At 46.5% G+C, this 17089-nt stretch overlaps 1 protein-coding gene across 1 annotated transcript in view; it reads left to right on the top strand.

Annotated features, from left to right (window-relative positions):
* LOC144138046 (uncharacterized) overlaps positions 1-17089 on the top strand; it is a 46314-nt gene that overhangs the window by 15433 nt on the left and 13792 nt on the right. Inside the window, exons 4-5 of the mRNA XM_077670114.1 lie at positions 5805-6029; positions 9892-10062. Coding sequence (XP_077526240.1) covers positions 5805-6029; positions 9892-10062 — 396 coding nt within the window. The remainder of the gene's footprint in view (positions 1-5804; positions 6030-9891; positions 10063-17089) is intronic.

Genomic DNA, 17089 nt, shown 5'->3' with positions numbered 1-17089 from the left:
CGCCTCCAACGGCCGCGCGCGTCCCCAGAAATATCACGTGGTCTCGCTCTGGCGCCGGGCGCCCCCGTCAGGTGGCACTGTAATTGATCCTCAGCTTCGCTTGTTTACGCGTGGCCCGTTGTGGTTTCCATACGGTCTGTGAAGTTCCACGTTTGCAGATAACGTAAACATAGCGGCAGTGGCGTGCGATTTTTCGATGTTAATTAGATATGCATCCAAGTCTCGTGAAAATGTATTTGTATATACCGTATTTACTCGCATAATTCTCGCACTTTTTTTTCGGAAAAGTCAATGCAAAGTTAAGGGTGTAAGAATTATGCGGGAAAAAAAAATTCGGTGCACAGTGTTGCCAATTTGCCTTATGCCAATCCCGCTAAATGTAGCTGTCGTTTTTTGTATAGGTAAGCTCAGTGTTGCCAACAGCAGCTATTTCTTTTTATTTTATTATTTACAACGTAAACAGTCTCCCGTCGATCAGCGATCATGAAATTGCCGCCTTTGCTTTCTGGCGCACGCTCTATCTCGTCGTCGTATGTGTGTGCCCTACTCCAGTAACGCACGTTGAAGTCGGTGACGCCGAAGTGCCAGCCTGCGGTACGGTTGACGCGTGTTCGATCGCGTACTCTTTCGCTTTCAATTTGAAAGCGGCAGTGTAGCTGGCGTTCCTCCCCATGGCGAAGCGGCACCAAGCACAAAACAATTAGATCAAAAAGTTCTCAATACGGCAGTGAGCTATCCACCACTGACGCGAGTGACTCACTGACTGCTGCCGCTCAACGGCGGGACCACGACGGCGACACGACGACACGACAGCGAACACCGTCTGGTTGCGCGCACGCGAAACATGCGCGAAACGGGCTCAAGGACCGTGTGAGTAGCGTGTTAGGGCGCCTGTTAGGGAGTAGCCATGCAGGTTGTTAGGGCGCCTGGATGGCCTTGGATACACAGCGCTCTCCGCCGAACGGAGAGGCGGCGGGGGAGGGCGCGCGTTGGAGAGCGCGTGCACCATGCGGGTTTCGCGAGCGGGCAACTTTCGCCGCTGCAAAGTTGGGGGTGCGAGGATTATATGCGAGGAACCAAAAAATTCAAGTTTTGGTGGCTCACATTAGGGGTGCGAGGATTACGCGAGTGCGAGGATTACGCGAGTAAATACGGTATTTGTGCAAATGTATTTTTGCTGTGGTGCGCTGACAACAGTCTCACTCGGCTATGATAGACTTCTACTCCGTTTTTTTTTTATTTCAAACTTATGAGGGAATATTCAGCTCAATTATAAGTTTACGTTCGGCTAGTCTCTTTACGGAAAAATGTGTGATATCAGTGAGCATAATTACATCGTAAGTTTACGTTACGAAACCTAGAGCATTATGCTATAAAATGTTGTCTTCTTGAGAAAGTAGTAAAAAAAAAACGACTCGGAACATTTACATTACAAAAATTAAAATGGTCTTCGGGAAAGTGGTCATTATTTGGTGGTTGATAAATTGTTGGTCAACGGGAACTCGTGAAAGGAAATTCCTTTGGTGGAATGGCTGCTCGATTTGCAAAACGCAGGGGTCGCGACCTTTTGAGGTGGTGGGCCGAGTTACATAAATCCGACACGGTGGAGGGCCGCACGGCAAATCGGAAAAAGAAGGGGGGGAGGGGGCTTTGCAGGCAAAGAGAAAAAACTCAGCGAATTGACAATACTACTTGACAATAATATGGCTAAATGTGAAGATGGGGAAGTGATCAATCCCCTGCTGCTGCATGTCTCCCGCCTATCACCCGGGCCATTTGAGGTCAAACTGGCGCGTCGGCCTTCAGATAAGAATTAAGAACAGGGGGAGGGGCTTACGGTTCTGACTACCGGGCCGCAGGGGGCCGACCCCTGGCATAACGGAACGCAGCAGTGTCGACAACAAGCGCGATGACGCGCTGCGGTTTTTGAAAAAGCATTGTAAAAAAAAAAGTGGTGTAAAGGTGTTGTAAAAAAGGTGAAATAACGCGACCATGCACAATTCATATAGAGCAGTGCACGCGTGTTGCAATTGAAATTTCTAAGCCCGGCGCGACACGGGAGACACGGCCCGAGCCTAACAAATTTATAAAATATGACCCTGGTCCGGCCCGAGCTTGATAGAATGTAATAAAAAAACCCTGAGCCAACCAGTCATTTTTTAAATACATATCAGCCCTAGTCGGAAACATGAGCCCAAAAAAAATTTTCGGTCTTCAACCTAGAAACGTATGTAAGCATTATTAAACTTGTACTGAGCTTTGTACAACCAAATTTTATGACTTAGAGTATGTATTTTCAAGAATCTGGGCGAATGCATGTGGTGCACTTGCGACGCACACCGGGGATCATTTAAAGGATTTTGAGAAAAGGGGATAATCTTTTTTATTTACACATTTATTGAACAGATATTCCACCTTCTGTTAATCCATTCAATTCGTTTCACAGAAAACTCTCCTTCAATATGCTTTTGTGGAAAAAAAAAAGTTCTCCAAAAAGCTCTTTAATTCTTCAGACTTCAGACAGGCCAGTCTTGCTTGTAACCCTCCGCGCTGAAGTTCCGTTCGCTTTTGTTTTCATTCGGTTTTCTATGTGTTCACTTAACCTAAAGGGTAAATGAGCAAACTTTTTGTTATCAACAATTTAAAATTTGCAGCACGTGACTGCCGGGCCTCAGGCACTGCAAGCCGGCGCGCGCCGGCACGACCAGACAAAAACTGTTCAAGCTCAAGCCCGGCCCGAGCCCGACAAAATGCGTGCTACAACGTCCGAACCCAGCATGTGGTCAGAGCCGGGCGCGGGTTTTCGGCAGTCCCGGGCCCGCACAGTTTCCTAGCACAATTCCTATGCAAGTCAATGCGACCGTGCCGCGACTTGAGGATCAAACGCAGCGCTGTGGCTTGCAGTGGCGCTCTGGTGAACTAAAAAGAACAAGACAAGCAAAAACAAATAGCGCGCGCTGGGGAGCAAGGGCGTGCGCAGGTCGTACAAAATATAGCCTGTGGTGGGTTGGAGGACCTCTGACACGTGTGGGAGGAACTTCCTGTAGAAATTCATCAAGCCCAAATAGCTTTGAAGCTCTTTTCCACCTTGCGGTTCGGGGGCTTTCTCAACCGCTTTAGCCTTAGCGGGATTCGGACGTAGTCCGGCAGCACTTATTGTGTGACCCAAGTACTCGACCTTGGTAACAGAGACTTGCATTTCGAGAGTTTCAGCTTCAGGCCCATTTCTTGCAGTCGCTCTAGTACCTTGCAGACGTTCGCCCAATCTTCGTTGTCACTTTCGCCCATTACTAAGATGTCAATGAAGTATACTGCAACATGATCAAGTTCCCTCAGAAGGTTTTTCATCTCTTGTTGGGATATTGCCAGCGCTGATGTGACCCCGAATGGCAGTCTCGTGTATTGAAACAAGCCTTTTGGGGTGTTGATGGTGACAAACTCCTGCGATTCCTCCTCTAGCTCGATCTGCTGGTAGGCATCCTTCAGATCTAGCTTTGTGAACTTTACTCCTCCCTGGAGCTTTGTTAACAAGTCCTCGATTTGCAGCATGGGATACGTTTCCACAAGTACTAGGTAGTGCTATGGGATTGACCGTTGTCTTGAAATCGCCACATATGCTCAGATGCTAGTCTTGTTTCAGTACTGGAACAACTGGCGCTGCCCATCTAGCAGACTTCACTGGTCGGACCATCTGCCTTGATGGACCAGTGTTTGCAAGGACTCATCAAACTTATCCTCTAGAGCCTGAAGAATCAAACTTATCCTCCTGGCTTGAAGAATCTGAGTTTAGTGTCTTGTGGTACCATGATGCCAGCCTTAACTCTCCGGAACATGCCTAACCCTTCAGAAGACACTTCGTGGTACCGAGCCACCGCCTCTTCTGCATTCAGCACAGACAAAATAGATCCTGGCTTGCTGATTCCCAACTGAAATTCCTTAATCCATCTTCTACCGAACAGTGTCCTTTTACCACAAACAGTGGTAGCTGTCTCTCTTTCTTCCTCACCTAGCTTCACAGCTGCCACGAACTTCCCCGCGACTGGCTGCGTGTCTCCACAAAAGCTCCGACGTTTCACATCAGACGGTTCCAGAACGGCCTACGGAAACAGTTGCGGGAACTTCTTTTTACTTACACTGCGTAGCTACACTGTTTGGTATTTTGTTAGTGCTGTTGCTGTAACCTATTACAGTACAACCTCGTTACAACAGACTATGATAGTGATCATGATTTCAGTCTGCTGTAAAAGAAGTATGAACAATCCAAATGCTGTTACTACAGACTTTCACGGAATCATGGGTGAAGTCTGTTATAACAAGAGTTTGGACTTTTCAGCTGTTAAAAACAAATGAAAAAAACTAAGCTGGTCATTTCTCGAGATTCAGTTACAAATTAAACAGGTTGGCATTTTAGGCCAACAAACCTTCAGGATGAATTGGGTTTTTCAGCAGTTTCATCCTCTTGTGACACTATGAAGCACGTCACAAAATGACGTGCATGACTCTTACATTTGCTGGGCTCCTGTTGTATGGCACCCCGTCAAACTTTTGATTCACTCATACTATTATTTCTCTCTTTCACGTCTTCAACCTACACTTGCATTTCCATTGTCTTCACATGAATATAAAAAAATGCAAGTAAAGATCTCATTGCTAAGCTTGGGAGATTTAGCCATCTATAATGTATGAGGGCATACATTTTTTTGTTTTAATGAAGGTAACTTTCATATAATGATCTTATCTGTTGCACTATAGCACTAGAATTCTAAATCCTATTACTTGATTCCCAGGACATCACACCTATGCATACTGCAAGTGGGTGCAAGAAGTTTCACTTCTACTAATTCACAATTATTTTTAATTGTTTCAAATTGCTTTCATTTGATCACAACTGTGAGGTAGCAACACAAAAACTGAAAACATACATAACAAATGAATGGTGGTTGCCTGCACTTGAAAAGTCTGCTGTAGAGATGCAAAGGTGGAGTTGTTAACCCTTCAAACTGGTCTGTTATATCCGAATGTATGTTGTAACAGAATCTGCAGTAAAGGAAGTTTAATCAATGGCACAGATAGGAAGACCAACCAAGCATTGCAAATCAGTATGTTGTATCCAAATATCTGTTGTAACGAGTTTCCACTGTATGTCTTGTTTTGAAAATAAAATTCATTTGGAAGTAGCGCATGTCGCTGTCCTTCACGTATGTCGTACAGATATTTTCAGGCTTAAAAGTATTGATCATCTAGCTCATACCCACACGTTATGCAACCTGCCATGGTGTTTGTGTTCTAATTTCGTCTGAAAGGACTATTAGGGCTGAGTTTTTTAATTCTATGGAAATAGAACACTTTTTTCAAGCACACACCCTCTAAGCTTGCATCAGAAGCTTTGTGGTTTTCACTTAAACTTTCATGCACAATTTGTGTAAAGCTATGAAATTTTCACACTTAAATGCTCTTCACACTGCAGTGGCATACTTTTTCTTTCTGCTGAAGAAAGTTGAGGTAAATTTTTTGTGTGGATTTGTCCATTGCAGTTGATAAGGAATTATCTCGGTCATTTTCAGTCAGAGTAAAATGTTTTACTGAAAAAGTAGCTTGCGCAAGCGAGGCATTTTCCCCGCACGTCATGACGCAGAAAACATTATCTGGAGCAGGTGTCCGTCAACTGATTGCACATACGATGAGCGAAGCCTAATGTTTGCAAACTGCAAATTTCCGCCTCCACACTATGTTACTGAGAAAGCGTATTGAGGAGGCTGTTCATTGAGCTAAAAATTAGTCCACATTTCTTTCCGCGACTGCAGCTTCGACGCCTGGAGTCTTCGCTGCTAGGTGACCTGTTGCACGGCGAACAGCAGCATCCTGCCTATGACGCTGTCTTGCTGCACGAGACTCTGCGCGCGGGACCCCAAGTTCGCCTGGGCACCTACGTGACCCGCATCGATGGCTCACCGTTCACCATGGAGGGCGTCTCGGCCGCAGCACTGGAAGAGGCTCGCACAATCTTCCCCATGACCACGTACCTGGAGGTGAGGGAAAACTCGGGGTCCAAGGATTGGCCTTCAATTCCTCTACTCTTCTCTTCTGCTATGCAGATTGGCCTTTCTTTTTTCACTGAGCGCTCAACTGAGAAAGCCAGTAAACCCCACTTCTCTGGGAGTTATGCAAGTAATGCGTACAGATTTGCTTGTGTTGTCCGACACATTGTGCGGACGAGTCGTGATAACATATTGCTTGAGTTGACTAGAGCATTCACCATTTGGTGCACCATCCCAAACTGTCCGCTGTGCAAGGGGATGCAGAGGAAATCAGGCCCTCCAGGGTTTCATTTCACAGAGGGAGATGTGTGGGTCAGGGGGGATGTGGGGAAATGTGTTGTTGTGACGGGGGAAGAATTTTGCCACCATGTCCCCTACCCAGCCACCACTCCCCAACGCAGCTTTGGGCAATTACACTTGCCGAGAAGCCCTTTACCAGGCGTGTGTCGGTAGAGAGGGCAGCACATGAGGCCACCTCCAAGGCATCCTAAACTCGAGGTGCCTCTCACTGGGTGGGCACGCGACCATTTGGCTTGCTCGGTTTACTATAGAGCTCACGCAATCACGGCTCCACGCGCAGCAGAACGCCAACGCGCCTACCGTGAGAAGTCAAAGTGCAGGTGGCCGGCGAACTGCAAATTTGAAGCTCCCATTGAGCCAACGAATGTGAAAACACATACGACGCAACCCAACACCCGCTTTTCTCACCCGCTCGATTGTGCAATTATAGGTGGAAAGAACACCACCTCGATGTTCCATAAATTTGAAGTGTTGGATGAGCAGTACATTGCGTTGTCCAAAAGTAGCAAAGTCTTCCTCCCTCTGGTGCCCATTTTTGCATCCATCACTGCAAAAAGGTGGAAAAAATTGCAGTCGTCATCCAAGAATTTTTGTTGGCATTGTATTGGCGTGGCAGCACCTCCAGATTTTTTAAGCATCTTGGGTTTTCCGACTATCCAACGACAAGGACGGGGAGCATTTCCAAACCATTCTCATTGGTGGAGAAAAGCACCGTCACTCGCTCTTTGCTCCGCTTGCCGTCATGGCAGCTTGCGCCCCTCAAAGTGACCGTGTGTTCAGGCTGCATGCTGTAGAAAATTCCCATCTCCTCCTTGTAAAATACACTGCATGACCTGTATTTCTCGATAAATTCTGGAAGGGACTGCACCCACTCGTCAACGGTTGAAGTGTCCAGTGAGAAGCTTTCTCCACAGGTGCAGCACTAGACAAGTCCATGGTGCCTTTTAATATGGTCCAACCAACTGTTTGATGCCCTAAAACCTTCGATGCCCAGACGAACGCCACCATGTGAGCTTTTTCTTTGAGAATGGCGGTGTCAACATTTATTGCAGTAACATGAGCCTGTTTGAGCCACTTCACAAGGATTTCTCCGAGCTTCTAATGCTTTCCGTCTTTTGCCACCTTCCTCTTCAGTCCGAACTTACCTGCTTTTTGGAAGCTGTCGTCCTTCTTGGCCATCGTCGTCCTTCTTGGCGAGAACTGTCTTCATCTTCAATGATGATTCCGGGAAATTAAGCTCCCGGGCATGCTGGCTTTCGTAGCTCCACCTCTTATTTTCTGTTTCTTCAATTATTTTGATTTCGTCACGAAGCGTCAGTGCTGTAAGTTTTGTGATGTTGTGCACCGGAAAAAAAAAAAAAAACTACTTTAGTTGCGTTGGGGGAAGTTCAAGAGACAAGCCAAGAAAGAAAAAAAAAATTACGGGAAGAGATGGCAAAACCTAGTGGCAATGGGAGGGGAAGCGAAACGAACGATAGTACAAGGCGGCAATGGAAGAATAGGTGGGAAAGAGGAACAAAGCGAAAAGGCGTCTTTGAAAGACACTGATCAGCAGAGATCAGGTGGTAAGAGCTGTAAAAGCTGAAGAGAAATGACGGTGGAGTGATGTGGAGGCTGAAACAACAAACGGGGAGAGAGAGCGAGAGAGCGTCGTTAAAGGAAGGAACTTGGATTGAGCAGGCAAGGAAAGTGGGAGTTCGGTCATCACCATGGGGTGTTGCGTACATGTTTTCACATTCGTTGGGCCAATGGGAGCTTCTAAGTGGCGCCCCGCTGGCCGGCCACCTGGACTTTGACTTTTCACGGTTGGCACTTAGGCATTCTGCTGTCTGCTTGCTTGCATCTGATCAGCAAGTAGTGGGGCCCACAAGTGGACTGTTTACCTTTGCACATCAAGCAGCGTCAATCGGGGGTTAAGAAATAAAGGTTGGAACAAGGCGGCGAAGCGGTGTAAAAGGTGGGAAAAACGTCGGTTTATCCCCGCCAGTGTCCGTTGTATGAAGCGGACTTCTGTTTACAACAGACCATTTCTGTTGGCTTGTTTGGTCCCCATGCATATTAAGTGGAATCCACTCCGCTCATAACAGACTTGGCTATAGCAGGCCATCGGCTACAACAGACTAAATTTTGGGTGAAAAATGTTTTGACTGAATGTTAATAGCGGACTTTCGTGGTGCCTACACCCGATAAGTTTTTTCTTTGTTTATTTTGGCAAGGAAACTACTGTGCCTGGCAACATTGTCGGCGTAGAATGGGTGTTGGCGCAGCCAAGCCAGTGCCGGTGACCCCCCCCCCCTCTTTTTTTTTGTGCGACCACTGGCAGAGTAGCTGATTTCACTGTTGGATAAACAAAGCAAAATTGACGCTGTCGGATATGGCGAAAAACCGGGCGGCATTGCTGGAAGTATGGGCCTGTCTAAGCAGATGGTCTGCTTGACCGTCAAGAACAAACACGCTGCCGAAAAACGCGACCCGTGTGAGATTGAAGAACAGCGCTTTCGAATACGCCAAGTGGCACACCCGGAGGTCGAGTCACAGTTTTTTTACATAAAGAACTCTGGTTTAGTGAAGTTCGGCATTTATTATTCCCACGCATGCATCGTCCCCGTTCCGTTCAATGAAGGAGGTAAGAAATGCGTCAAGCAGGGAGATAGCTCCCATTCATCGTGCACAATCTGCTGCTGTCTATACAGAGGCCAACTGGTCTAACTTTCGATTTCACAGCAGTCCTTTATCACATTATTTAATATCAGCTGTTTTATTGACCATACTATTAGATCAATAAAAATGCGGAAGCTGCCTTGGGGAAACGCCAGGCAGCGATCTGAATTGTTTCACGAACAGTTTCGGCTAAACCTGCCTCGTCATGAAGGGTTTGAAAAGAGCCTGGCAAATTCTTGTGGCCATAACTGATTTTTATAGCTGGTTAGTAATTGTTCCTAGTTACATTGCTGCTTTATTTGCTCAGTTTAGTGTGCGTCTCTTAGTGTGCTAGGCCTTTTCCAAGTGTGCTGGTACTAAGCTTCAAAAACAGTGTTAGACGATTCTTTTCCCCCGCATGAACGCTGTGCAGAGGTGCTTCAGGTGTGTGAAAAGAACAAGTTGTCTGTAGCCTGCATATGCAATACTGGTCCCCCGCCCCCTCCCTTGTTCGGATACTGCATTCTTTGCATGCAGCAGCATTTTCTTCTGGCTTAAGAGGGTTCGTTGCAACGGGCGCATGCTGCACGTTTTTCTGCCACAAATAGGGTTAAATCTCCACCACCATCCCAAACTGGACATTTGCAAGTGATGCTTCTCAGGGCAGATTTGGCAGAGTAATCTCCCAGTGTGGACGCAACAGGCAGTCCCAGCACTGCCGTCTGCCACATGCTCTATGGGTGTTGTCACCTTTAACACAACTGTCGAGCAGCAAGTTTATGCGTTTGCAGACGTGAGTTTGTTCAGGTTCAATATTCAAAGCAAAGGTCTTGGAAATCAGTTGTCAGCTGTAATTTGACATGCTGTGCTGTCCAAGCCCGCATGTAACGCTTGCCCTGCATGGTCCCCGCAGTTGGTTCTGCAGGGCCCGGATGTGGTGCCTGTCATCGCCAACTTCACCAACCTGACAACCCTCATCGTTGCCTTCTCATACGCTGGCGTAACACTGGACTTCGCGCCAGCCATGTCATCTGTACTGGAAAAACTGCCACTGCTCGAGGAGCTCTCGCTCACCTATTTCCAGGTGAGGCGCGGTCTGCGTACGAGTGTGTCTGCAAGCACTGTTACTACGTGGCGTAAGGGCAGAGGGCTGACGTTGTGTTCTACACATCTGCAATCAAGTCACTAATGCAATGGGCTACTTTGTGACTTGTGGCAGTGGAGGGACTTTTTCTGGCTGTCCTAGAGACCATAGATGGCAGGGTCTTGGAGGCTGACGCACTAAAAGGTTCAAAGTGTAAAGACACCTGGTCACTATGGCGGGAATCCCTGTGAACTCTCTGACCTAACAACTTCTCCGATGACGCCTGATCAGAGTACTCATGCCTTTATATCTGAGAGACTTCACCTGTGGACTAACCGTTGGGACCATGCAATGTGTGCCATACTTCATGTGTGAAGCCTGAGGGCACCCCAGACATTGGTCTTCCATATTATGTTAGTACAGCCCATTTTTTAAGAAATTTTTGTTTCCTAAAAAAAGGGCCTTGTGGTCAGTTGTCTTTGGTGGAGGTTTCACTTTAAAACATAATCATCCCTTGCGCCCTTCATGGAAGGCGAGACACCAAGCAGCCATACCGAAACCACGGCTTGTATGCGAAGGCACAGCAGGAAGCTGATTGGTTTTATCCCAAAGAGGAGATGAGTTTCAAAGACCTGCTGCTGTACCAGGCCTTGTGGGAAGAACTGAAAGTGCACGAGTGCCAGTAGCGAACTGTGCAGGGCACCATCTCAGGTGGAGAGCAGGCGACACACAGGCCGCGTGAGCATTTCCAGTAAGCCCTGCAGCTGTTGCACTCAGTGCTTGCACGCCTTCTTGCACTTGAGGAAGCATTGGGGAAGCTACCATTCTGGCCAGCACACTGCGGCACTGAGCATTCACTCATTGCAGTCCTTTGTTCACTGCATTCATGGGAGCAGCTGAGAGGAAGCCAGCCCATGGCCGCTTGAGTGATGGCGCTCAAGGTGGCAAATATTTGCTGGGCCACGAAGAAGCAGAGAAATTTTTATCGAGTTTCTAAGTTATCTGTTATGAGTAGTATCTGGCTGGGGCACTTCGTGGCCCCTTAATCTTAAGTGCTGGATGTGCTGTTTGACTATGCTGCGGAAGCATTTCAGATTTTGAAAACGTGTTGCGGGAGCCCTCTTTGGATGATCCCCCTGGTTTGTGTATAAGCGAGAGGGAGACTCGATGGAGGGTGGGGCATGCTTTTAATAATGGCTGTGGCTAGCGTTCCGTCCAGACGGAACAATATACAAGTGCTAAAGTTCCGTCCAGACGGAACGGAGCGCTGTGGGTTATCCTTCCGTCCAGACGGAGCCGGCGTGAAATTTGTTCAGTTCCGTCTAGACGAAAGCAAAACCCACTGATTAGACGCCACGCTCAGTCTTCAGATTTGGTGTAGAGGTTGTGCCTTGGATAATTGCACTAACGTACCGGGGTTGATTCCCCCCGGACATGCTTTATTATTACTGTGGTTGTGCCAGCATTTTGTAACAGCTAACTTCGCGCCCACTTTACAATTGACGCGGTGAGAGCAGTTGGTCTTGATTTTGCACTCAACAGGCCGCTCTGCTACTGCTCACTAGAGCAAAGGCCGACGTATCCATTGCCAGAGTTCCGATCGTCTGTAGTTCGTAGTGGTGAGTACTAATTGGTTATTCTGGCTAGTCAATGAGCGGAAGCGGCTCGTTCGGCTAGGTAAATATCAAGAAAGATTGCTCTCGCTGCTTGTTGTGAAGTGGGCGGGGTCGAGGTAGCGGCTTGGAGTTCCGTTTGACAGAGTTAAGAGTTAGTCCGATCACCTTTCTTGAGTTTTGTTGATTTTTACCCAACTGGTCAAACCGCTTCCGCTCATTGACTAGCCAGAGTCACATTTGATTAATAATCACTCTCAATGATTACAGATGATCGGCCGTCAAACGAACCGCCAAGCTCGGCCATGCCCGCTTCACAACAAGCAGCGAGAGCTATCTTTCTTGATATTTACCTAGCCGAACGAGCCGCTTCTGCTCATTGACTAGCCAGAATAACCAATTAGTAATCACCACTACGAACTACAGATGATCGGAACTCTGGCGATGGATACGTCGGCCTTTGCTCTAGTGAGCGGTAACGGAGCGGCCTGTTGAGTGCAAAATCAAGACCGACTGCTCTCACCGCGTCAATTGTAAAGTGGGCGCGAAGTTAGCTGTTACAAAACGCTGGCACAACCATGCAAAAAAAAAAAAAAGCATGTTTGGGGGGAATCGAACTCAGTACAATAGTGCCATTATCCGACACGCAACCTCAACACCAAATTTGAAGACTGAGCATGGGGTCTAATCAGTTGGTTTTGGTTTCGTCTGGACGGAACTGAACAAATTTCACGCCGGCTCCGTCTGGACGGAACGCTAAGCTCTCAGTTGTATTCCGTCTGGACAGAAAAATAACCCGCGGCGCTCTGTTCCGTCTGGATGAAACGCTAGCCACAGCCTTTAATAATGTGGGAGCGTTATTGGGCTCGGAAGGAAAGGTGGCAACATAACAATGTGGATTTTACAGTAATGGAAAGGTTGTGTGCTCATTTTTAAGGCTGCGGCTGGGGCTTACATTGTACGTATGGTTCCAACAGTGAATAAACATGAGGTGGAAAAGATGCCTTGATAAATGAAAACCATAGTATAATTCATGAGACGGGCTTAGTATTGTAGATTAGAATGCATCCCAGCATTGCACCAAGTCGCTGGCATTGTATCAAGTGCGAGTGAAAGCGGGTGCAATGAGGATGGCAATGACGATGCTTAGCCCTCACAGCCTCCTAGGTCATTGGTGCACCTGCACCAGTCCGGCACTTCTTTGCAAATGTGAAAGGTTGAGGCCTCAGCTGCTTCGACTCTTTAGACAATGTGTAGTGCATACTGTTGCAGGCAGCGAAGTTGTTCAAGCTGAAAACGATAGAGGACTAGTAGTTCGTGCGAAAGTAAGGCAGTTTCATAAATAGCCTTTTTATGAATGGTATACGCTTTCACAAGGTCTAATTCCTTAGCTAGCCTGTATCGACTTATCCCCTATATCGAACTGATGGGTGTTCTTTAGGGAATTTGATATAACCTGGTTTGACTGTATTCTGGATAGTGAAAAATGACTGTACTTCTCGTTTTTGCTCTCAGAGCTATATTTCTTAGGGGTGTGCGAATACTTGAATATTCAAATATGAATCAAAAAGTACCTCTGCAAATAATTTCATTCACGAATCGAATATCAACTATTCCATTTTTCGAATAGTCGAGTGGAGTTTCCGAATGTGCCCGGCTTTGTGAATTGGAGAGATGTTGATGCACGCTAACGCACTGCTGCTACACCGTCTGTTCAGAAAGTTTCATCCAAATTGCGCTTTGGATGACCATGCCTTGCAGAGGCCATTAAATTTTATCCTGCTTCACGGAGTAATCTGCGATTGCGTCGATAAGATCTTCCTTTGTGCCGTCACCATCAACTGGCACCGCTGTTTCGAATTCTGTAACCGTATGTTTACATGTTTGGGCAGCTTCCGGTTAAAATCATCGCCGTTATGACAGCGCCTCCATTAATTTAAATTCAAAAGCGGTTTTGGCCTTTATTAATGCAGTTGGTGTATGTTCATTGCATGTTAAAAAAAAACAAAAACCACAGGGGATAGTGCAGGCTCGTGCACGGTGACTGTAGTGTGAGCTTTCCTCCTGCAACTTATCGTTATGCTTCACGGTACTCATGTGCTTCCGAAGAAGTGTCTCATCATGGTCGATGATTGTGGTTGTGCTGTGTTTTTGAGTCTGATTGTTCATGCCTGCAAAGTGCTCGCTTCTGAGTTACAAGGCGCTTTCTAGTCGTTGCCTATGATTGCAGAGCAGCAACTCCAGTGCAAGTCTTCCCCCCCCCCCCCCTCTTTTTTTTCTCTCGAAGGGGTATCGTGTCCGCTCTGGATTCCTGAAGTACCACCTCATAGTGGTTCGGCGGCTGGACTGCTGCGAATGCGAGTACAAAAGTGCATTCCCCGGGTTGCAAAAGAACATTATGTCTCCCAAACATGCGAAGTAGCTTAGGCTTTTGTAGAAAAACCTATGATAAATAGGGGCCTGTAAAAAAATTGATATTCAATTCGATATATATTTCAAAAGTTACTATTCGGTATTCGCACACCCCTAATACTTTTACTGGCTGTAAAGAAATGGTTTGAAACCTCTTCCTCCTCCTTCAGCATTTAGTTTGCTGGTTCTGCCTGCACAGATGTCACTGAAGGATCAGAGCCACTTGCCTGTGGGCTTTAACTCTTTCGCTACCGCGCCTATCAAAATCGATCAATTTGATCGATACTTTTGGGAGCGCCTTTTCATAGCGTTCCAGGCGTTTCTCGAACAAGTAAAGCTGTTCGGAGTTAGATCAGAAAATGGCCTTTCAAAATCAGTTTTGTTTTCATTTTTGCTACGGAAACGGGTTTTTTGACACGCTTTTGAATCACCTGGGTGTGGAAAAGGGGCGTGGTCATCGCGCGTCACTGCTACCAACGAAGCATGCGTGCAACTCGTAATTACTCTGCACCAGCGCTTGTTTTTTGCTATCAGGGCGTGAATGGGGAACTAGCAAACGATTTTCAATCGTCAGGTTCGCGCTCTGACAGTAATAATCCCAGAAATCGGCTGAAAATGTCAAGCAGTGCCTGGTTGCAAAGCTACTTTATGATTTTAGGCAGTTTTATTGCCTTTGCGCACGTTGTTCTAAGTACTGTGGTAGTTCTACTTACCCCAGGACCATTCGCAAACAGTTTACAACAGTTTCGGTTTCGTTTCTGCATCGCGAAATTCATATTTAGCGCTACTACGCAGTTACCCAACTTCAAGGCTACCTGCCATGGCGCCTGGAGCGTCCGCGACTGATCCTCGAAGAAAGTACAGCGCTCCTGATTTCCCCCCACCCTAACCCGATTTCTGCGATAAGAACTTCAGGTGCAAGTCAAAAAATCACACCCAGTCGCCAGATATCTGTTCCGCCGAGGACAGCGCTTCAAACCGGCCTTACACTGCCAGCTGTTCGATTTCCAGTTTCGTTTCCATGCGAGGGTATATCCAGGTGTCTAATGTTGCTGCTTAGTTGAACTGTCTATTCGGACGGAGTCTCCGATAAGTTTTTGTACTGTTTCATTTGAAAAGTGTTAGGTGGCGCTGCAATAGAAAAGGCTCGTTGTGCTGATCTTTTTCATCGCGCAACTGCTACTCGGCCAAAGATCGCAGGGCACGATTCTAGCTCACCGTACCTCATTTTTGCGAGCAAGGCTACAATTGCGAGTAAGATGATGATAATAAAGCTCAGCTTTATGGTTTGAGAGATAACTTTTTGTGAACGACAACAAGCATCAGCCACGGCATTCCGTTTTCAACTTCATGCATGGTTTTTTCCGCATCACGTGCTAGTCCCAAATATTGTGCTCGCTGTAAATGAAAAGTCAGCCATTGACATGATGTTTTTATGTTATGTGGGGGCAAATTGGTGCCTGTGATAATGACAAACCGCCAGGTTTATTCCAGGAAACCACCCGAAATTGCACATTTTGAATTAGAGGTTGGGCTTCACCGCATGACACGAGCACCTTGCATGCTAACATTTTTTTTTTATATCTGACAAACTGTTTTGCGCAAGTCGACATTTTTTCTAGGGCGTGTTTTTTAAATGTTTTTTTTTTTCTACTACTGGTGGTTTCATAAACACAGTCCATTTTTTATTATTTTTTTTGACAACTTGACAGAAATTTTGATTTCGATATTTTTTTTTACAACTATGATATATAAAAACCTTTAAAAAACTGGTGTTATTGGAAAGGCCGGTAAATATTCTGCATTTTGCGATCCTGCAATTAGTGCCTAACCAATTTTTTAGCAGGAAAAAAAATGTTTTCTTCGACCCCTAAAATTAGTCAATTTTCCGGCAGTAGCGAAAGAGTTAACAAATACTCTAAGCCTTTATCCTAGCTAAACACAGCTGAAAGCACAGCATGATTGTAACAAGCAGGAGACGTGGGCACAGGGGGCGAAGTGTGCAGTAATACAGCAAACGGCCAAAGACTGAAGCTAGGAGTGATGCGCACCATGATGGTGCTGCATTTGCCCAACCATTGCAAATTGAAATGTTTCCAGTTTTGTTTATGCAGCGGTTGGAAAATTCCAGTTCTTATCAGCGAAATTTTTGTACATCGCCTTAATACAAAACCAACCAACTGCAAAGCACTTGTTCCATTTAAGTGGTAGTTGCATTTTACTGATTTCGGTTTATTGATATCTTAGTGTACTTCAGCCTCTTAAAGACCAACTGCACTCGAAATTTAAACCTCTTGAAAACGTTATTTCCATATAGTCTGCCTAAAAATACTGCAAGATACAAAATATGGCAGCTGAAATACGGGTATCCGCGGCGCAAACGACCATCAAAAATCGAAGATATTGGAACCAAAGTTGAGAAGAGCTCGGCCATTAAGGTCAGGCTGAAGTGACGCTCCAGCCGGCCCAGCCGGCGAGCTGCCCGGCGAGCGAGCGGCTGCACATGGCCGGCCGGCTGGAGCAACCTGTGTGCAATGCTTCGCCCTCGCTGCAGCCCTATACGAAGCGCACCCAGCAGAGGTTGACTGGTTCTCCTGGCTGGTGGTAGGGAAAAGCACAGGGCCAGCCGCAGCGTCACTTCAGCTTCATGCCTGTTTGCGCGATTCGGCGGCAGGTACAGCGTTGCCTGCGACGGAGCTATTTTAAACGCGTCTAATTAATTAACCAGGCATTTTACGGGGCTGCCAGCCATGTCCCAGTTGGTTTGGTGGTACGTACTTTACGTTCAAAGTGAATTTGGCCTATGTGAAATTTGAGTGCAGTTGGCGTTTAAAGTTTGTGGGTTCATTGGGTTCATTGAGTCCTAAAGACCTGCAAATAATGGTGCAGAAACTCTATTTAGAAAGATTACTCGTAGGCTTAAAGGGACACTGAAGTGATTTGTAAACATTGTGGGATTACTTGCGCAAATTGTAGTCCGTAGTCTAGGCCATGTTTCAATT

Source organism: Haemaphysalis longicornis, unplaced genomic scaffold (assembly GCF_048455015.1).
Source record: "Haemaphysalis longicornis isolate Haplotype H1 unplaced genomic scaffold, Haemaphysalis longicornis Haplotype H1 scaffold_1, whole genome shotgun sequence".
In the NCBI taxonomy this organism is placed as follows: Eukaryota; Metazoa; Arthropoda; class Arachnida; order Ixodida; family Ixodidae; genus Haemaphysalis; species Haemaphysalis longicornis.
This window is presented reverse-complemented; position numbering and strand designations above follow the sequence as displayed.